The sequence below is a fragment of the Dioszegia hungarica genome, assembly GCF_025882075.1.
Source record: "Dioszegia hungarica strain PDD-24b-2 chromosome Unknown MKK02contig_8, whole genome shotgun sequence".
NCBI classification, from domain to species: domain Eukaryota; kingdom Fungi; phylum Basidiomycota; class Tremellomycetes; order Tremellales; family Bulleribasidiaceae; genus Dioszegia; species Dioszegia hungarica.
Window position 1 is genome coordinate 5,397,486 of NW_026515770.1, and position 19,622 is coordinate 5,417,107.

The following is a 19,622-nucleotide window of genomic DNA, read 5'->3' on the forward strand; positions in this document are numbered from 1 at the left end:
GGTGTTGTCGACGGTCTGGGGATTGACTGAGCCATGTTAGCTCTGCACTGTACCGCAAGTAATTGACTCACTTGCGTAGATATGAAAGGACCGCCTGTTGGGTTGCCCGTCCCCATGCGCCACGAGCTGTTCCGATGTGTAACGTCGTAAAGGTAGCCTTTTTGAGGAGATTTGCCATCAGGCGAATGACGTTGAACAACGGCGTTTTGAAGTCGGCGGTAACTATGTACAGTCCCTCCAGTGTACCCGGATTGGCCAGTATGTTGGCCCGGAGCTGGGTCGCGCAGTAAGCCTCCGCCGTCTCGATCCCCTTGAGCGCCATGGAGAGAAGCCGAAGATTGGGCATGTAGAAGATGATGTGCTGCGAGGCTTCGTCGAAGTCTTCGAAAGACATGCCGACGGCATCCTCTTTGTATCCGTCCGGGCCCGATAATGTAAGAAGGAGGCTCGTCACCGCCCAGCACGCTATCTCTGCAAATTGCAGGAATGCGCCGAGGTGGAACGGCTCAGCATGTAACGCCATGATGTGTTCTAGCCGGACCACATATTGACGCCTCTCCTGTAGTATGTAGATGTCCATGAGGTCGTATAGAGAGATGGGGAGGATCCCAAAGTCGGCGGCCCGGTAGACGCTCCCCATAGCTTCAGACCGCACAGCAGCCAGCCATGCGTCTATTAGGCTACTGGCGGGGGTGTGGTATGTACGACGGGTGAGGCACAGATCAAACCGCGTTGTGACGGTCCGACCATCTGCGTAAACCGACGATTGGTCGAGAGTAGGGGGAGGGAGGTCCTCGACATCGCAAAGATGCGAGTGGAAGGTTTCGACGTGCTGGGCGCCATAATCCGCCGATGTGGGAGGACGAGCGGCGCTAAGGACTCTATTCCCATCCACAGGGTCAAAATGGTGGACCGTCCACCACTCCCCGTACCTATCATAGGCATCCGCACCGTATGTGACCCTGCGTAGATTCGCAAAGCGGTTGCGGAGCGTGAGGGTGGCGAGCCGCCGCACCTCGTGGCCGTCGGGGAGGAGTGGGCCCCGATGCCTGAGAGCCGCCGATGCCGCCGGTGAGAGATGACCGTCGTTAGCGTTGATCTCAACTACTGCAGCAGTGTACATCCGCTGTCGTGGCTGAAGGTCAGGCTCGTCCTTTATACAGATAGCAACAGAACTCACCGTGTCTCGCTTCATCTGGCACGCAAACTCGTGCGTAACAACCCCATACAGCTCCTGTGCCACCATAAACATCCCCTTCTTCTCCACCCGCATCATCATCGCCAGATCTGGAGGGTCCAGCAGGCGCAGTATGATCTGGCGCAGCTCGACCATGTTGTAGACCGCCCGGGCGGCGGAGGGAGGCGATCCTAACGATGGGTCGCTTGCGGCGTGCTGATGCCTCAGTGACCGACGGGGCGGCATCCCGTGCGGCTTAGTTGACATTTAGCCTAGTGGAGGACGCGGACGGCCCAAGAGGGAGAGGTGTGGACAGAGGCTACCAGGAGGAGCGAAAGGAGGAGCGAGCAGATCATGCAGCAGAGGACAAGGAGGGAGAAGGACTAGCTGCAGGCTCTTCCCGGCGATCGCCGCAGACTTGGCGGTCCTACATAAGAGCGAGGGGTGGAGATCTTGGATCTGCATAACCGTAGATAGCAGCAGCAGAGCATTGGCAGATACATCACTATAACTTCGCCTTTACAGCCTGAGCCAGCATGTTGACCTCGTCATTGGTCTCCCTCGCTGCCGACACCCCTTCACCCTGACCCATCGCCGCCTTGATCGCGTTCGTCTTTGACTCGAGGCGCTCACGAGTCAACCAGTATGGCTTGGGGAGAGCGGTCTCAAACGTCTTTTGCGCTGATTGCGAGTCGCTCAGGACCAGCGTGGAGAGGGCATCCGAACAGCCAGGTATACGAGGCATACCTGAGGTCAGCTACAGCTGAATTTGGACTCACCATGCCCCGTAAATCCAGCAATCACGTATACTCCGGGACGGTCGGGATGCTCCCCTACCAGAGGCAGGAGATCGCTGGAATAGCCAAGGACTGTCGTTAGCACGACCCAGGCTATAGCTCACCCCCTGACCACACATGATCCACACTCCCTTCTCCCTTCCTCCATCCCGCAAAGTGGTCGCTCATGTACCCCTCAAAATACTCCTTCGTCCCCGGGATAATCTCGTTGTCGTGCTTGTTGTTGTACCATCGGTCAAGATGACCAAGATATACGCCTTTGGCCCCGCCAAGAATGAGGCTAGTATCGCCCACCCCTGGTACCCGACCTCTTCCTTGACGAGGGATCATGTAGTCGATCTGACCTTGGGCGTGACGGAAGCCATAAGAGTAACGGAAGGGACCGGGTATGCCGGCTGCAGAATGGCTGGGTGGAGGAGTGATGGAGCAGGCAGCGCCGCGGACGGGGATGATGAGGGGTTTGAACTCGGGCAGGACCGAGGAGGTGTAAGCGTTGGTAGCGACGATGACTTTGCCGGCGGCGATTTTGCCTCGTGCGGTTATTACCGTCCACTTGGCGCCAGCGGCTTCCATGGATAGAGCGGGAGTGTACGTCTGGATGCTCATACCGTCGCGGATGGCGATGCGTATCACTATCGTCAGCGCGAACAACTCACAGACTTACAAGACGTGGCAAGCTTGTACGGCCACAGATGTCCAGCGGGATAGCTGGCACCCATCGCAGTCCCAGTGACCCCCGCCATCTGCTCCAGCACTTTTGGATCCTCCACAAGCCGTATATCGCCTGCTCGAGTAGCATCTGGGAATGCAGCCGCCCGCGCCTCGAGATCCAGCTTGGCGCTCTGCGCGTCCTCCTTGCGGTAAAAGACGTCTATCGCTCGAGTGACGTGCAGGTCGCAGTCGATATCCTCCTTGCGGACGACGTCGGCGTACAGGCCCAGAGCGGCTTCCTCAAAGGTGAGAAGGTGATTAGCGACAGCGGCGCCGTGCTTCTTGGCCTCGGAGCGGTAGCCAATAAAGGTGACAGGCTTGCAATGTCCACCTAAAGTCAGTTCTACCTCCGAGTCGGACTCACCGTTCCTGGCTGTCGCACTACCGCAGCACTCGTCTGCTTCCAGCATCACCACCTTGAGCTGCTTTCCCTCCTTCTGCGCCTTCTTCATGATATGGTACCCCATCATCGCCCCAGTCAGGCCACTGCCGATGATGACTACATCGGCCGAAGAGGGGAGGTCGGGTGTGGTGCGTGCAGCTTTGAGCTCGGGGTCCCGCTCCGTGAGCCAGAATGACTCGGTGCGATTGGCGACTGGGAGGAGTTTGCCTTCGGACATGGTGTGGTCGGCAGTAGTGTTGGCATGCTGGAGTGACCGTCTGCGTACTACTGTATAGACAACGGAGCTGGACGATACCAACGCCCTCTCGGGTGCATCGGCCCCGCAATTGCCCCTTCCAGTAATTTATGGTATCGGACCTGCGCGACGATAAGGGGAGGTCCATAGAGCCGGCGGTTCGGATGGGATGGATGCACATGGGTGGTAGGGGTGCTAGCAGTCACTAGTCACTAGTCACTCTCGCACTCGAGTCGACAGAACATAACTGGACGCGAGTCACGTCCAAACTGTCTACAATCTGATCTCAACCAGTGTTCCCAATTCTACCCACTCTTACAAGATGCCCTACATGGAAGAACAAGCCGCCCCTATGGACTTCACCAAGTACTTCAGCGTCGAGACTGTCAACAGGCAGCGCTCGGCGCTCAAGGTGCTGAGACCGTACTTTGAGATTCCCGGGATGGTCAGCGTGAGTCGCTGCTGGGGTCAATGCTGATCAGCAGTTTGGAACCGGTATCCCCCACCCCTCGACCTTCCCCGTCAACGCCATGACCATCTCGATCCCCTTTGCTGAGAAGTCCGTGTTCATTCCAGGATACAACAGTGAGTCGTACCGAGATCTAGCTGACTTTAGGCCTTGAGCCCGAATCCCTCCTACCCCTGGCACCATACACGGCCCCCTCCAAGGCGGAACCGCTCATCCCCGACTTGGCGGACGCTCTCTCCTATAGCGCAACCTACGGCGCAAAGCACCTCTTGGTATGGCTCAAAGAGTCCATCAAGCGGATTCACGCGCCCAAGTATGACGACTGGGAGGTCTGCCTCACTGCGGGCAATACGGACGGGACGGATGCTGTCTTGCGGACTCTGTGCAACCGGGGCGACACTATGCTGGTCGAGGAGTTTGGTGAGTGCTAAACTAGACTTTGCTGATCGTAGCCTATCCTGGACTGCTGAGTCCCGCTGCGACTCAAGGCATCAACTGCGTTGGCGTGCCGATGGACACGGACGGTGTCAAGGCGGACGCTCTTGACGAGCTTATGGAGAACTGGGACGAGGCCACTCAGGGCCGGACCCCGAAGCTGATCTTGATGGTACCGTACGTACAAGCTTCAATCGAGCTGATAGCAGGACCTGCTCGAATCCCTGCGGTATGACCATGTCTGAGCAGCGCAAGAGGGACGTCTACCGGGTCGCCCAGAAGTGGGACCTTCTCATCGTTGAGGATGATCCATGTAAGTCTATCTCGCGATCGAGCTAACCGTAGACTGCTTCCTCCAGATCAGACCCAACGGTGCCGACTCGCCCATCATCCCCACCTTTATTTCCCTGGACACGGACGGCCGAGTCATCCGTATCGACAGCTTTTCCAAGATCGTCGCGCCTGGAAGTCGACTTGGCTACATTTCGGCACACAAGGTGCTGGCTGAAAAGTTGATGAACAGTCGCGAGAGTGCTACTGTGAGTCTAATCATGACTGTGCTGACGATAGCAATGTCCCTCTGGCTTCTCCGTCGCCGCCATCTCGGCGGTCCTGCGTGCCTGGGGCGGACACGAGGGCTTCGAGCAAAAATACATCCCCTACATCTCCGGTATGTTTCGCTTTTGACTTTGCTGATAACAGACATCTACGCCAAGCGCTGCCTCAACATGATCTCCTTGCTCGAGCGGTACGCACCTGCCAGCACCATTGAGATTCCCAAGGGCAGTGGCGGCATGTTCCTCTGGGTCCGCCTCAAGATCGAGTCGCACCCCGACGTTAACAAGCGCTCGGCCGACGAGATCGAGCAGAGTGTTTTCCAGACGATGATTGAGGATCGCGTGCTGTGTGTACCGTCGGTGTACTTCAAGGCGCCATCCAAGACGGTCTTGACCCGCGAGGAGGCTGCAAGAAATTCGTATCTTCGGATCTCGTTTGCGCTTCCCCCGCCAGAGGAGATGGAGGAGGGGGCGAAGCGTATGGGCAAGTCGCTGAGGAAGGAGTGGCAAGTAGAGGCGTAGTTTATATCTCGTATGCATTGTATCTTGGGAATTGCTTACAGGGGACCAAAGCCGCTCAGAATATCAAACTTGAAACGGGAAAAGGAGGTTTCAAGGGGTAGCTCTAGAGGGGATCCCAACGTCATAGTTGTGTGTCCGTGTTTCATGCGCTGATGCATCCGTAATCAATAGCCCTTGACGGGGTCTACAACGTTGACGGGGTCACGGCCAGCCTTCAGTCTGTCCGCTTGGAACAGGAGCACGTCCGCACCACTGTCAAAGTAGCCCTCGAAGCTACCGCTTGTATGGGGCGTGATGATCGCTCGGGGGTGGGTGAAGAGGGGGTGGCCGTCCGTGAGCGGTTCGGGATCAGTCACGTCGAGTGCGACACCTTCGAGACCGCCCGGTGCATCGAGAGCAGCTAGAATGTCCTCTGCATGTGTCAGCGTTGCCCCACGATATGCTTTTCCGGGGTTACAAGGTAGACATACCAGACTTGACAAGATCCCCTCGGCCGATATTGACGAAGACTGACCCCTCCGGCAGAGCAGCTGAGGATCAGCTATGGTACTTGAACAGACTGTAAACATACCGAGGTGGTCCGCCGTGAGCATGTAGTGGGTCTGCTTGGTTGACGGCAAGCTGGCAACGAGAATATCGCATTTGCTGAGGAACTCGCGGAAGCTTGCGGGGTCGGAGGTGGCGTAGTAAGCAGAGGGGATCGATCCGTCCGCATCGCCAGTGCCAGACATGGCGTACTGCTCATCAGCTCTGACATAAGTTGGGAACGTACGCCTTCTTCCGGTCGCTTATCGCCTTTGGTGTTGGCAGCGATAATCTCGCAGTTGAACGCCTTGAGGAGCCGGGCCGTCTCACGAGCAATATGGCCATACCCCTGCTCGTCAGCTCCAGACACACGAGAGGTACTCACCAGGAAGCCAGCCGTCTTTCCCCTCAAGCTCCGGTTGCCCGTCTGCTTTGCCTCTGTCAAGCCTGCCGCCTTGATCACCTCTGGCCTGGATGGCCATCTCGCCTCTGTCCGTACGATGTGGAACTGCACCTGGAGCTTCACATACACTATATTCAGCTATGTACCGTATCATGACTCACGGTTGACGATGTTAGCGATGACATATTGAGGGATGGACAGGGTATGTATACCTGGCCCGTTAGCTATGGTTTCTGGGGGATAATGGGAACTCACCAGATGCAGAGCACACCTTGATCTGCTTCTTTGCCTCGTCGGACGACATGACCTTACTCGCCAAAAAGTTGTTTGCTCCAGCTGAGCGTCAGTCTCGCTCAAGACCGCCTCTCACCTGAAGACATCTGCACAATCTTGGTCCGCGGTACCTGCGCAACATCCGTCACCTTTTCTGGCAAGCCCAGCCAGCTCGTGTACCAGATGTCGATCTTTTCCAGCAGCTCCTCGGGGAACGTGCCATCTGGATAGTAGTGAACTCGGTCGAATTGAGCCTTGATCTCCTCCAGCTTGCTATCCGATAAGGTGACCGTGACGGCCGCGTCCGAGTATCCGTCGATCATGTTTGCGATTGAATGGCGTACAAGAGGAGTAGACGAGTTGCAGTATGTTATTGACTGGACTTGGCCTATCGGTGTACCGCGGCGGACGGATCGGAGAGGGGCGCATCTCGTTGAGAGTCGGCTGTTGACCAACCGTCGCCTGTAAAGCAGGCACGCTATCTACTCTATCGTAAATGGCTCAGGGACCCCACCTTCCCCACCCTGTCAGCTGCCGTGTCCCAACAGCCGTGACCATACGAGTACCAACCGCAGTGCTATCCATATCTGTCCCGAGTATACAAGATGCACAACTTGTCAATATCCACATCACGACCACGTCCAGTCAGCCTCCACTTGATGATCCAGCTCAATCATCCTCGCAACGCCCTGGTTCCAATCGATAGTCCGTCGGTACGCCAGTATACTCACTGCTACGTCAGCGCTTGTTTTCCGGAGTACGCATGGTTGACTCACTTGTACTGTATATCACGCCAAGGAAGCCTTTACCGCTCGATAGCAGGTACGAGTCCAGTATGGTGGGGAACCTTAAGTGTTAGAACCTTACAGATAATGGAGATAAGCTACTCACCAAGGTCCGAAGCGCTCGACCGTATTGAGCTGGGTGTGGTTGACAAATGTGAAGCCATAGTCCTCCAGGACCGACCTATGAGACTCAGCTCTGACCCCGCAAGCGGTGAAGGCTACTCACAGCCACTGTAGGTCCGTCTCGTCAGATGTTGCCAGTACGTGCTTGATCTCGACTCCGTGCTTGATGCGCAGCGACTCTTTCACCAGCCAAGCAGCATGAGCGTATTGTCGTTGACTGAGCGCAAGGAAGGCGTCCCCAAAGTCTGCAAATTAGCGGCGGTCGGAACACCTAGGTAGGGCTGGACCCACCTCCGCGTCTGATGTGTACAGCGATGTACTGCAATCAGCTGAGTTCATTCATCCGCACTTCATCAACTCACCGGTGGCGTATCCCCACCAAAGATCTCCCTCAGATACATCTCTCCTATCCGCTCCACGCCCCGACTGAACCGCATCCTGTTCCCAACCGCTGCCCATGCACCCGTCCCAGACCTATACTCGCCACCTACATCATATCGGTCAATCTGCTCGCCAAAGCCAAAGGTCGAGTCGATGCACGCAAGGTGAGGATCTGGCCAGACCGAAGGATCGGGCATTGAGTAATTCCGCAGGATTGCGATGGAGCCCTCGGGCTTTTGTTCGTGACGCGCGCGGAGAAGGTCAGCGACCCGCGGGAAGGAAGGACGGCCTGGATCCTCGTCCCAGTTGAAGACGGAGCGCGGAAGGGGAGTAAAGGGTGTTTCTTGGAGTCAGCAGTTGCCCATTAGGGACGACCTACTGATCAAGTACAAATCCCGCCCGCTCTCATGAACCTCCTCCCCCTTGCTCGCGTGCATACTCCAGCACCCCACCTCGTCATCCTCCATCATCTCGGCGTATATGAGATCGCCCACGCTCCTCAATGACCCGTCCTTCTTGTACTGCTCCTTCTCGCCGTCGTACACCACCGTCTTGAGCCGCTCCGGCTCGGTCGTTGTCCCCTTGACCTCGTGCATTTCGATGATAGCCATGTCATTGAGGGAGGAGGAGAGCTGAGAGAGGTCGAATATTTCTGACACCGCTGCGTCTGGGGATGCGGGATGCATGTTCCACCGGAAGGAGGGGATGATGGGGACTCGATCCGTTAGGTGGGCGAGGTAGATCACTGGGGTCAGCTGGGTCAAAGGTCAACTTACGATTCATCATTTGTATGACTTGGTTGTTCCATCTATGAGTTAGCTGAATTCTCGTTGAGTATAGCTAAGCACTCACCCCGCACCATACATGCTGAACAAGTACCCCTTATCCCCTCTCAAATTCTTCCTGATACTGCTTCTCGCCCCTTGTCTTTCTAACGCACCCCAGCTGAGCCGCCGAAGCCCCCGCTCCCGCTCAACCTGATCCACATAATCCCAGCCATCGCCTCCACCATCAATGACCTCGCCAGACCACGACGGTAACCGATCCTGCCCGAGCCAAGCGAGGAGGGCCAGAGCGGGAATAGACCCCAAAAGGAGGATCAAGAGGGGTTTCCGGCGGCGCTGAGAGAACGAGGGTGTTGATTTTTCGCCCGAGGATGACGCTACGGGCTCGTAGCCCCTCATGATGGCTTGAGATGACGGTGTGATGCTGTTAGTGGATGTATGATGGACGCAAGAGGAGAACAAGGGGATGGATCAACGTTGATTAAGGTTTCCCGCTTACGGCATACGACCGGCTCAGGCACGATGGGTAAAGATTTGGTGCAAGACCTGCTCTGAGAGTTGCCAGACATATGCCTGTCAGCCTCTATTCACAGCCTTCATGCAGCCGCCTGCGCACCGTGTCTTGATCGCTGGAGCAGCAGCTTGGGAAAGCTCGTCATAGATACTCTCACTAGGTCAATTCCACTTGCCCTGCGACGTCGAGACCGGTCATTCCCGGCCCGATCGACTGATCTATTTAGGTCATCATCGCATCGCCAGTCGTCCAGCTGCGTACATATCACCATGTCGACAGCGAGACGAGCAGCTGTAGCACTGTGGGCGATCGCTCACTCGGCTACTTATGGCTATCATATTGCCTCGCTCAACGGTGTTCAGACCGCTGTGATCTGTGATGGATCAACCGGGAGGAGTCGATGGGATTGTCTGGACGTCTCTGTGAGTTGCCGCAGTCTGACTCGTGCTGGTGATACAGGCGGAAGCTGAGATCAAGGACAACCAGTACGGCTTCGCAGTGACAATCGTGACCTTAGGCGGTCTTGTCGGATCCCTCAGCGCTGACGCTGCGTCACGCCGATTTGGTCGCTTGGGGACACTCCGCATTGCAGAGACTGGCTTCATACTGGGCGCTCTGGCTGTGGCGGCAGCTACACACCTGTGGATGGTCATAATCGCCAGGTAAGTCTGGCTCCCTCTCTGTCTGACAATGCTGACTAGACAGAATTATCATTGGCATCTCGTCTGGCTTGGTCCTCGTCACGATCCCGCCGTTCCTGTCGCTTATCGCCCCCGAGAGGTATCGCACGGTCTTTGGAACTCTTCACCAGTCGTCGATCGGTATTGGAATGCTGGTCGCCCAGAGCCTGTCGCTGGCGCTGGCCAAGAAGGCGCTTTGGCGCGTAGAGCTGCTCGTTGCGGCGGCGATCGGGGCGCTCTTGCTACTAGTCGGGCTCTTCGTCGGGAAAGAAGAGCAGGATGAGAGCAGCTCGGCAGATGAGAGTACAGCGTTGTTGGGGGATCGAGGTGAGGAAATTCGCTTTTTGCCGGGTTCAAGCTGACACTTCCAGCGCAGAAAAAGCCGCCATTGAGCGTGAAGGATCTGCTCACTTCCGATGACTCGGTTCTTCGATCAGGCTGTAAGTCGTCGTAGTAAAGGCTACCGGCTGATATGTAGTCCTGATTGTGTGCGTAGCCCAGTTTGCGCAGCAAGTCTGCGGCATCTCGCCAGGTATGTCAGTCACCAGCCCTCGCTGATCTGCAGTTATGTACTTTTCGTCCCGCATTCTCCAACCCGTCTTCAAGGCAGAATCCAAACTGGTCGTGCTGGGAATTATGGCTGTTGGGACCCCCTTCAACTTCCTACCCGGACTTTTGCCCTCGGTCAGTCCTTTCTTGTCGCCAGGAGCGAGACTGACCATGCAGTCAATTGGATCAAAGCGCATCCTCCTCACCTCCGCGCTCGGCACCTCCCTCTTCTCGCTACTCCTCGCGATCGGCCTCAACTCATCCAATCAGGCCTTGTCAGGTACCGCGGTGATCTGCTTCGTCATCTCCTTCAGCATCGGCCTTGCGCCGATCGCCTGGGTCGTGCTGAGCGAGGTGGTCCCCCCAGAAGCTAGGACGGCGGTGGGCAGTGTCGCAGTTGGCATAAATTGGTTGACCAACTTCACAGCGGTGAGCTATGCCCATCGAGTATCCGCTTGTGCTGATCGCTATAGGGCAGCGTCTTCCTCCCTCTTCAGCAATACCTCAGCCACGGCGATCAGGGGGAGGGCAACATCTTTTACGTCTTTTCAGCCGCTAGTTTAGTGGCTTGTCTAGCGATCTGGACATCTTATTGGCTGTATAATCGGAGTCAAATTAGAGCGGAGAGTGCGTAGAGTAGGGTCAGGATTATCATGTAGCCATAGCATCGGCGTCGACGCGCTTGTATGATCCGATTTCCGGATGCGGCGGCCTTGAGCGGGAGAGAGTCGACGCGTTTTTTGATCTTCCTCTTCCTCACTTTCACCCATATTCTCATCTACAGCATGACAGCGCCCGTACTCAAGATCACGCCGGGCATCCAGTCCTACGCGTGGGGAAAGAAGGGGTCGTCGAGTCTCGCGGCCCAGCTCGGCGAGAGGTGCATCTCAGATTTCAAGGTCGATGAGGAGAAGACCTACGCCGAGGTGCGCTCGCGCCTGGACTTGCCCAGTTGCTGCCAAAGTAGGCTAACGAGATAGTTGTGGATGGGCACTCACCCCAATCTTCCCTCTCGCCTCACCGCATCCTCCTCAACCACCCTCTCTGATGCGCTCTCATCCAACCCAGCCCTCATCGGCTCGGCCGTTGGCAAGGCGTTCCCAGACACCAAGGACGGGTCATTGCCGTTCCTGTTCAAGGTGTTGAGCATAGGCACAGCGTTGAGTATTCAAGCGCATCCGGACAAGCCACTGGCGGAGAGGCTGTTCAAGGAGCGACCGGACGTGTACAAGGGTGCGTTCCTGTCAACGTGTCTAAGCTGATTCATAGACAACAATCACAAGCCCGAGATGGCTATCGCCCTCACACCTTTCCTCGCCTTCCTCAACTTCCTCCCTCTCCCCATGATCCTCCTGCACCTCCTCTCGGTACCGGAACTCTCGGCGCTCGTCTCCTCAGACCTGGTCGACTCGCTCGCGTCATCCCTCTCACTCCCTACTACTCGACCCCCTAACACTTCAGACTTCACATCAGCCAAATCCACCCCACCCACCTCGGACCAAAAGAAGCTTCTCCAGCAGATCTTTGGTGCGTTCATGTCTGCGCCCGAGGCCAAAGTGGAGTCCGCCATTTCCAGCCTCGTGGCTCGGTACGGCGCAAAGAAGGACATTGCGGAGAGCGAGAAGGAGCTGGTGGATTTGGCTCTTATGCTCAATGAGCAATACCCCGGGGACGTCGGCGTGCTCTGTGTCTTCCTGCTCAACGTGGTGCAGCTCAAGGAGGGCGAAGCTGCTTTCCTCGGCGCCAACATGCCGCACGCATACATCTCTGGAGGTGAGCCCTAGCCCGACTCTGCTAATCAGACATCATCGAGTGCATGGCCACTTCCGACAATGTCGTCCGCGCCGGTCTTACCCCTAAACTCCGCGACGTCGACACGCTCGTCTCGATGTTGACATATGAAGCTGGACCGGGATCCAAGCAGCTGCTCAGGCCCGAGACATGGTCCCGCGACTCGGACGGCAAGAGTCAGCTATACGACCCCCCAATCGCCGAGTTCTCTGTGCTGCGGGTGGAATTGCAGAAGGGGGAGAAAGCGGGGCATGCGGCGGTAGACGGGCCGAGTCTGGTCGTGGTGACGGCTGGAAAGGGGAAGGTGCAGTGGCAGGGCAAGAAGAGCGGCTCAGAGGAGATTGGGAAGGGGGACGTGCTGTTTGTTGGGGCGGGACAGGAGGTCAAATGGGAGGGGGGCGAGGAGCTGGTGTTCTTCCGGGCGTACGTGGAGGCTCCCAAGGAGTAGGGCGCGGAGGCGAGGTCTCTTTGGGGGAACCTCGAACTGGATAACGGGAGGTTCATTTGGGTTTTATGGACATGGAGCTTATGATCTAGCTGCTAGGATCTCATCTAACAAAATCTCGCTGACCTGTATACTGACTACAATAATCTCAATACCCCTCGGCCTTAATCCTCTCTACAATCGGAATCAGATCCGCTGGCACCATGGTTCCTATCTTTTCTGCTAGAATCCCCAGAACTCCCTCTGCTCGCTTCTCTACCCGCCGCTCGGTGAGGTACCGTACGTACGCCTCACAGTTCCACATTTCAGCACGCATCCCGCGCTCCGCCAACCGTCCCGACCCATTCCATCCATCGTCACTGTTGCCTTCCTGCTTGTCCGCCAGCCCCACAGACAACGCCTCAAATATCGCCTTTGCGCAATTCCAGTCCAACAGGGTATAATTTCGCCCCTCACGCTTCATCTCTGCCGCCCATCTTCTCACCCCGCTCACGTCTACGCCGCTGAAGGGAATAGAGACATCTGGGGGACGACGCTGCAAGTCGCTGTCTGACTCCAGCGAGGCAGACCAACGAGGCTCGCACCGCATCTTTCGGACATTCTGGATGATGCGGGGGATCCGGGTGCCGGGGAGTGTTTGGGGCCAGAGGGAGACGAAGTCGTCCGGATCGGCCGGAGTCGTAGGAGGAGAGGGAGGTGAGGGGGAGTCGTAGATGGACATGGAGGTGTGACCCCATGATTCGACTGCGGAGGCGGTGAAAATGGGTGCGAGAGGGGTGGGAAAGGTGGTGCGGCCCGCAAGTGGGGCGTCGGATCGGGGCTGACTCGGCCAGGATACCTTCCGATGGCCGAGGGATGGCCGTAGTGTCCAGCCGTCCAGCTCGTGTTTCTGGGAAATGAGAGTAGAGGAGGATGAGGAAAGAGTGGACACTGCGGTGTTGGAGGGCTGATCGTCCGGGGCCTGATGGAGAGCGAGATTCCAGGCCGGGAGCCATACATGGACCCACGCCGAGCCGCTCCCTTTTCGATCGGCGCTTCGAGTGGGGACTGCCGCCAGAGGCGCCTGGATGGGCGGGTCGCTGATGCCAGGGACGCGATATCGGCCAGCGACCAGCTCCGACGGTAGCTCCGACGCTTCCACCGCTAGCAGGCGTATCGACGAGATACGCCACTTGGTCCACCCCAAAGCATACCTCGCCTGCACCGAGATGGCCGAGGGAGGAGGTATGGCGCTTTCATATACGAGGTAGAAGCGGACGCTGGAGTTGCGGGGGAAGCGACCGGAGGGAAAGTCGTATATTGCAGGCTCGCTGTGGGGGGAATGGAGTGTGAGGACGAAAGGACCGTCAAAGGAGGATAAGGGGCGGGATGAGGTTTTGATGGTGACCGAGTACTCGATATGGGGAATGGAGGTAGGGAGGGGGGTTCTTGGGCAGGTAGAAGCGTCCATGTCTGACCGCTGCTTGAGAGGGAGGTAGAGCTCCTGCTGAATGAGTGATATGACCGCGCCTTTTTGATGCTCAAGCCTCAGTACGCTCGCCAGGAAACCAGTGCTGCCAGGACAGAGGAAGCGAAGACGACGGGCACAGCAAAAATTCAGATCTTGTGTGCGGATTGTGATGTCCTCTCCGGATGAGCGGAATAGCGACAGACACAGGGTGGTTATCTAAGAGGATCTGAGCTTCTTTTGAATAGGGTTTGGACACCCCAGATCTCGGAGGTATATTACCTTTGTTTCGGAGAGCGGTACGGGCTGCTCGCAGGCTGGCGAGGAAAGGGCCTTTGACAGCTGTTTCAATGTAAGGCCATTATGGACAAGTCCTTGTGAGGAGCTATCAGCAGGGTGAAGGATGTGTTGGCGGTGTAGAGAGAGCTTGAGCGCCTAAGTGCAGACAGATCTAGGTTAGTGATGGCCCGTTTGTGGCTCAACAGACCGCCTTGGATGGCTCCTACATAGGAGGACAAATACACACTCAATACTCAGTTCTCATGCCTGACCCCGCCAACATTGAGTCCTTCAGTCAGTCCTTTGAACACATGTCGAACTGCATGGGCCACCCCAGGGCTCCATGCGCACCCCTCGGCCCGGCTGTCGCGGGCGAACCTAAAACAATTTGGGGTCCTTTGTGAGGCAGGAATGAGGTGTCCATCTCAGCGCGTCTTAGCGGTCGCTCGCGGCAGTGATACTCAACCCAGCACCATTGATGCTGACACCTGAGGCGTGAGTAATGTCAGGCTGTCAACCGTCAACGCGGCGAAAGCACCAATTCCGATATACGGTTGTCCCCCAGCGTCATCCCCAGCGGCCTGGTTCAGCTCGGCCGAGGGATCGCGACTGGGCTTGCTTCGCCCTCCCGATCTGCCTGCGAGTCTGGGCTCGATTCAGCAAGCACAGCTATAGCTGTGTGATAGTCGAGATACAGACATAAGATGCAAGGCGGTAGAAGTAGATTGCAGCTGCACGTTCAGGGTGAGCAAATGCGGGGATTTGGAAGAGTTTGGCCCGGCCAGCAAAACGCGTCAAGCTCTTTGTTGACGGTCTGAGACATCCTCTATTTTGACATCTACCTTGTGCATAGACCTATACATTCACCTCTGCCCAGCTCTCACGGTAGCTCTCCTACCAAAGCTGCAGCCCAGGTCAACAACGCACCGAGGATACAGCTGTTAATCCGGCAGAGAACGCAAGTAGACCATATATTCGCGACAAACCAACTTTCGACCAAATGTCATACGGTCATATCCAAAGCATAAAGTGTGGGTATCATCGCTTGGAGACGGGTGGGCTGGAGCTGACTGATCAGGTGTGGTCGTTGGCGACGGTGCTGTTGGCAAGGTAAGGCCTCTTCTTTCGCGACGGGCTGCCCCTCCAACGTGGGTGCCCGGATGCTGATCACCAGACCTGTCTCCTGATATCTTACACCACCAACGCCTTCCCTGGAGAGTACGTCGGTCCTCAACTTTTGCCGTCGACTGCTGATCAGCAGATATGTACCAACTGTGTTTGACAACTACTCGGCGTCAGTCCTGGTGGATAACCGCCCTATATCACTAGGATTATGGGATACCGCGGGACAGGAAGACTACGAGTGAGTCAACAGATGCTTTTGCGATGGGGCAGCGAGAGGCTCTGAAGGCAAAGACCACGCTGACTCTCCAGTCGCTTGCGCCCTCTCTCATATCCCCAGACAGATGTCTTCCTAGTCTGCTTCTCATTGGTATCACCACCGAGTTTTGAGAATGTTCGCACAAAGGTGAGCACCGCTGCCTTTCTGGAGGAGGAGGAGGGGCATCTGAGGACAAGGAGGGAGTGAGGCAGCGATGGAGTGGGAAGAACGGAAGGAGATGGGAACGGCTCGCGGATATCTGGGAATGATCGGGCTGCAGCTGACTCGACAGTGGCTCCCAGAGATTACACATCATTGCCCAAATACTCCTCTCATCCTCGTCGGCACCAAGCTCGACCTGCGCGACGACCCAGTCACCCTCCAGCGGCTCAAGGAACGGCGTTTCACCCCTATAACGTACTCCATGGGGATGCAGTGCGCAAGGGAGGTCGGGGCGATCAAGTACCTGGAAGCTAGCAGTAAAACGTGAGTCCAGTCGGAGGGGGCAAGCGTGCCCTGTAGCTACGGCGTTCTATGAGTGTCCTAGGGTATGCGTAGGGTTGAGGTGGGGCGACGTGGCTGCCAGGTCTTTACTGGAGCGAGATGGGACGGGAGCGACCCCATAGTGGAAGTTGGTCAACAGGGAAACAGGAACGAGGAGACGTGGGAGACCAGGCCATGCCATATGTAGGCGGGAAGCTGACTAGGCAGACAAAAAGGGCTCAAGAATGTCTTCGACGAAGCCATCCGCGCAGTACTCCAACCAGCAGGCGACCGAGCGGGTGCAGCAAACAAGCGCAAGAAGAAGAATTGCGTCATTCTCTGATCCGAGCCATCGTCGCATGAGGGTTGCTGTTGTTCGGAAGGTTGTAAGGGATATCTGGGTTTAGATGGATAGGTCTGACATACACAATCTGCGTTAACGGTCACTAATACTGCGAATTTTACACCACGTGATAATACTGATTTTGTTGACACTAGGGTTCCCCAGTGTCGGCCTTATCGTACAAGTAGCCCTATCGATCTGGCTTACACTCTATGCCATTCTCAAACCGCTCTTCTGAATGGGTGCTTCTCGGTATACAGTACAAGTACAGATCAAGCCTCCGACCTAACACAGTTCATAATCTGTTATTTTGGCGCCCCGGCAGCACCTATCCCTTATATAAAGTCGCTTCATGACTTGCCAGTTCTTGTGAAACACACCTTGGCATCCAGTCGCATCACACATCAGGTGGCCCATCGCGAACCTTCTATAAGTCACTCTCTACTTGTACGAGCTTCGCTTGTCGCCACCTTATGTGCCACTGCCACATCCACTTGATCCCGGCCGGGCCAAGACTATCCGTTGGTTCCGCAATCTCGTTTACGTGAGGTTCTGCGGATACACAAGTCGTCGCATGAGGATGCCGGCTCACTGGCTCAGCCAATCTTGGCAATCGGCTGCGCGAGTGCTTTTCGCGCCGCGCATCTGATTGGCCGGCACCGAGATCTATCAGTCCGTCGGTAAGCTTCTTTTCTCAGGGTGGCTTATCAGTCCGGTTGACGCAGATCAGATCTTACTCTAGCGGCATGATTACCTTCCCTGGCGTGCACAAGCGGCGGCAAGCCGCCCAGTCTCTGTGCCGAAGTCTACGCGATGGGCATCTCGAGATAGCGGGCTGGCGAGCGGCGGACCTCGAGACCCGACAGTTCCGGTCCGGCAGTCCTGCCCTTAAGGACAGCTGATTTATCTCGCCTATCCGCACTCTTCCCAACTCATCTCCATCAGTCAACATGTCACACGTCCCGGCCTACCCTCGAGACGAAATCGCAGGAGTCGAGCTTCACCCTATTGAGCAAGACAAGGACCTCGACAACAAGCACCCCGGCGGCTCCTCCGACGACATTCAAGCTGTCACCAACAATGAGGAGTACGACCCCTTCGAGGTCGATCAGAACTATCTCGTCGCCTCCAGGACGACCAAGTTCTTCCGCGGGGTCCTCTTCCAGATGGTACTCTTCGGCGCGTGAGTACAGTCCTGTCGCGCCTGCTTTTTGGCTGCTGTGAACCAAAACGAGGAATGAGGAGTAGGGAAGTTGTGTGCGAGGATGTGTGTTCGTGTGTGTATCGAGTGATCGGCGGATTGCGCTCCGTGCGCATAGTTTGGTGGCTAGCACCTGCATATCCAATTGATACTGACATCACAGGCTGTCGTTCGTCGGCCCTTCCATGAACGATGCCATCTCCAACCTCGGTGGAGGTGGTCTATCCACTCCCTACCTCGCCAACTTGGCCAATGCCCTCAACTACACCATGTCCTGCCTCTTGACCCTATTCGGCGGACCCATCATCAACAAGGTCGGCATCAAGTGGGCATGTGTCATTGCTGCTTTCGGCATGCCTCTCGGTGGCAGCGGCTACTACACCCGTGCTCGCTTGGGTATCGACTGGTACCTGCTCTTGGCTAGGGTGAGTTTACACCTCGGCGGAGCTGATTTTAGTGTGTCGGCGGTATTACTGGCGGCTTCCTCTATGTCGGCGAGAGTACTGCTATGCTCTCCTACCCCCTCCAGGACGACCGCGGTCTCTATCTGGGGATCTGGAGTGCGATGCGCAATTCTGGAAGTATCATGGGTGAGTGCAGCAGCCTGTCCACTGCACAGCCGCTGCGAACTTGGGCTGAGCTTCATCCTAGGCGGAGCGATCAACTTCGCCACGAATTTCTCGTCCTCGACCGCTGGGGGCATCGCTTGGTCGACCTACCTTATCTTCATCGGCTTTGAATGCACCGGGGTAATCTGGGCCTTCCTCCTCTCCCCTACCGCCAAGGTCCGCCGGAAGAACGGCACGCGCATCCCGAGCTCCCCGCCTCTGTCGTGGAAGAAGGAGTTCATCGCGCTCTACCAACACGCCAAGAGCCCTAGGGTACGTGCACTCTATCTTGCGGTCCCTGCGGAGCTGACATGCAGACCTGGCTCATGTTCGTCCCCGCATTTTATTCCTTCTTCTGTGGCGGAACCTTCGGAACCTACCTCTCACTCAACTTTTCCGTTCGCGCCAGGGCTCTTTCGTCCCTCATCGTCCGTGAGTACTCTCGCTTCAAATGAGAGCCTGGCTGATCTTCAGCCTCCTTTACCGTCCCCCTCGTTGTCGCCTACGGCAAACTCATCCTCGACCGCACCAGCTGGTCGCAAAAGAAGCGCGCGTGGGTTTGTGTTGCTGCTTGGGTCATCCCTCAGGGCGCCGCTTTCGTGTGGGTCTCGATTCAGATTGCTAAGCAGCAAACCCCTCTGATTGCCTACGACTACGGAATGTGAGTGTGCCACTTTTGGCAAAGAGATCGAGCTGATTTCCAGCCACGGTGCCCGCTGGGCCGAAGCCTACATGCCCTACGCGATCATGTTGATCACCTCCTACTGGTGTCAGCTCTCGATCTACTGGATCCTCGGTACCTTTTCTACGGACGTGAAGTCGGCCTCGCGTACCGGTGGTCTCTTCCGAGCCTTCGAGACCGCGGGTCAGGCCATCTCGTACGGTATCAACGCCACCGCCGCCAACAAGAACGTGCCTATGTGGGTCAACATCGCGGTCTTCGTCGTGACCCTTCCTGCACTGTATTTCCTCATCAGACTGGTGCCTGAGAAGCCGCTGGAGCATGACGACGTGGCGGACAGCCATCTGAACGAGCCGAAAGTCAAGGCTTAGGGCGGTGGTACTGGTGAGGTCATAGTAAAGTTATGGGTTGGGTTCTTCGGTCGATTTGTATCTCTTGGTATGCAATCTGTGCTTGACGGGCTTCATAGGACATACTCGCCGATCCCCAGGGCTAGGATCGTCTAGGTGGTCAGGGGGTTGGCTGTGGGGGGTTCTCAATGGGTGCGAGAGCTGTGTGACTCGCACGCAAGGTCGATAACTGTAATCTTCGGAGAGCAGACGTTCGCAGTGGAGGCATGCATGGGGTCTCCAGAATAA

At 56.6% G+C, this 19,622-nt stretch overlaps 9 protein-coding genes across 9 annotated transcripts; 5 read left to right on the forward strand and 4 right to left on the reverse strand.

Annotated features, from left to right (window-relative positions):
• Nucleotides 1-1,682: 1,682 nt before the first annotated feature.
• Nucleotides 1,683-3,305, reverse strand: MKK02DRAFT_37409 (FAD dependent oxidoreductase-domain-containing protein; the record flags this gene model as incomplete). Its single annotated transcript, XM_053089645.1, has 5 exons — nucleotides 1,683-1,924; nucleotides 1,957-2,046; nucleotides 2,079-2,606; nucleotides 2,639-3,016; nucleotides 3,050-3,305. 5 exons carry the CDS (start codon nucleotides 3,303-3,305, stop codon nucleotides 1,683-1,685), a joined length of 1,494 nt encoding a protein of 497 aa, XP_052946910.1.
• Nucleotides 3,306-3,645: 340 nt separating this feature from the next.
• Nucleotides 3,646-5,306, forward strand: MKK02DRAFT_24527 (pyridoxal phosphate-dependent transferase; the record flags this gene model as incomplete). Its single annotated transcript, XM_053086904.1, has 8 exons — nucleotides 3,646-3,774; nucleotides 3,809-3,908; nucleotides 3,940-4,212; nucleotides 4,245-4,404; nucleotides 4,437-4,540; nucleotides 4,573-4,766; nucleotides 4,798-4,897; nucleotides 4,930-5,306. The coding sequence occupies 8 exons, from the start codon at nucleotides 3,646-3,648 to the stop codon at nucleotides 5,304-5,306; spliced, it is 1,437 nt and encodes a 478-aa protein (XP_052946911.1).
• Nucleotides 5,307-5,470: 164 nt separating this feature from the next.
• Nucleotides 5,471-6,830, reverse strand: MKK02DRAFT_37411 (D-isomer specific 2-hydroxyacid dehydrogenase; the record flags this gene model as incomplete). Its single annotated transcript, XM_053089646.1, has 8 exons — nucleotides 5,471-5,718; nucleotides 5,777-5,836; nucleotides 5,878-6,043; nucleotides 6,079-6,180; nucleotides 6,217-6,362; nucleotides 6,396-6,446; nucleotides 6,490-6,570; nucleotides 6,605-6,830. 8 exons carry the CDS (start codon nucleotides 6,828-6,830, stop codon nucleotides 5,471-5,473), a joined length of 1,080 nt encoding a protein of 359 aa, XP_052946912.1.
• A 306-nt stretch (nucleotides 6,831-7,136) lies between these two features.
• On the reverse strand, nucleotides 7,137-8,980 carry MKK02DRAFT_45846 (uncharacterized protein; the record flags this gene model as incomplete). The annotated part of the gene is made up of 9 exons (XM_053093639.1): nucleotides 7,137-7,237; nucleotides 7,284-7,354; nucleotides 7,399-7,473; nucleotides 7,519-7,660; nucleotides 7,707-7,734; nucleotides 7,778-8,139; nucleotides 8,176-8,541; nucleotides 8,573-8,604; nucleotides 8,649-8,980. 9 exons carry the CDS (start codon nucleotides 8,978-8,980, stop codon nucleotides 7,137-7,139), a joined length of 1,509 nt encoding a protein of 502 aa, XP_052946913.1.
• A 384-nt stretch (nucleotides 8,981-9,364) lies between these two features.
• On the forward strand, nucleotides 9,365-10,959 carry MKK02DRAFT_45847 (putative vacuolar membrane protein; the record flags this gene model as incomplete). The annotated part of the gene is made up of 8 exons (XM_053093640.1): nucleotides 9,365-9,517; nucleotides 9,573-9,757; nucleotides 9,801-10,102; nucleotides 10,147-10,215; nucleotides 10,254-10,307; nucleotides 10,341-10,459; nucleotides 10,502-10,753; nucleotides 10,798-10,959. 8 exons carry the CDS (start codon nucleotides 9,365-9,367, stop codon nucleotides 10,957-10,959), a joined length of 1,296 nt encoding a protein of 431 aa, XP_052946914.1.
• Nucleotides 10,960-11,109: 150 nt separating this feature from the next.
• MKK02DRAFT_26160 (mannose-6-phosphate isomerase) lies at nucleotides 11,110-12,563 on the forward strand (the record flags this gene model as incomplete). The annotated part of the gene is made up of 4 exons (XM_053087148.1): nucleotides 11,110-11,250; nucleotides 11,305-11,557; nucleotides 11,594-12,097; nucleotides 12,127-12,563. The coding sequence occupies 4 exons, from the start codon at nucleotides 11,110-11,112 to the stop codon at nucleotides 12,561-12,563; spliced, it is 1,335 nt and encodes a 444-aa protein (XP_052946915.1).
• A 145-nt stretch (nucleotides 12,564-12,708) lies between these two features.
• On the reverse strand, nucleotides 12,709-14,010 carry MKK02DRAFT_45849 (uncharacterized protein; the record flags this gene model as incomplete). Its single annotated transcript, XM_053093641.1, has 1 exon — nucleotides 12,709-14,010. The coding sequence occupies one exon, from the start codon at nucleotides 14,008-14,010 to the stop codon at nucleotides 12,709-12,711; it is 1,302 nt and encodes a 433-aa protein (XP_052946916.1).
• Nucleotides 14,011-15,286: 1,276 nt separating this feature from the next.
• MKK02DRAFT_45850 (P-loop containing nucleoside triphosphate hydrolase protein) lies at nucleotides 15,287-16,493 on the forward strand (the record flags this gene model as incomplete). Its single annotated transcript, XM_053093642.1, has 7 exons — nucleotides 15,287-15,317; nucleotides 15,365-15,396; nucleotides 15,461-15,504; nucleotides 15,548-15,649; nucleotides 15,721-15,814; nucleotides 15,960-16,153; nucleotides 16,379-16,493. 7 exons carry the CDS (start codon nucleotides 15,287-15,289, stop codon nucleotides 16,491-16,493), a joined length of 612 nt encoding a protein of 203 aa, XP_052946917.1.
• A 950-nt stretch (nucleotides 16,494-17,443) lies between these two features.
• Nucleotides 17,444-19,355, forward strand: MKK02DRAFT_34171 (major facilitator superfamily domain-containing protein; the record flags this gene model as incomplete). Its single annotated transcript, XM_053088862.1, has 7 exons — nucleotides 17,444-17,676; nucleotides 17,858-18,119; nucleotides 18,152-18,284; nucleotides 18,346-18,575; nucleotides 18,620-18,734; nucleotides 18,777-18,963; nucleotides 19,007-19,355. The coding sequence occupies 7 exons, from the start codon at nucleotides 17,444-17,446 to the stop codon at nucleotides 19,353-19,355; spliced, it is 1,509 nt and encodes a 502-aa protein (XP_052946918.1).
• Between the last annotated feature and the right edge of the window lie 267 nt (nucleotides 19,356-19,622).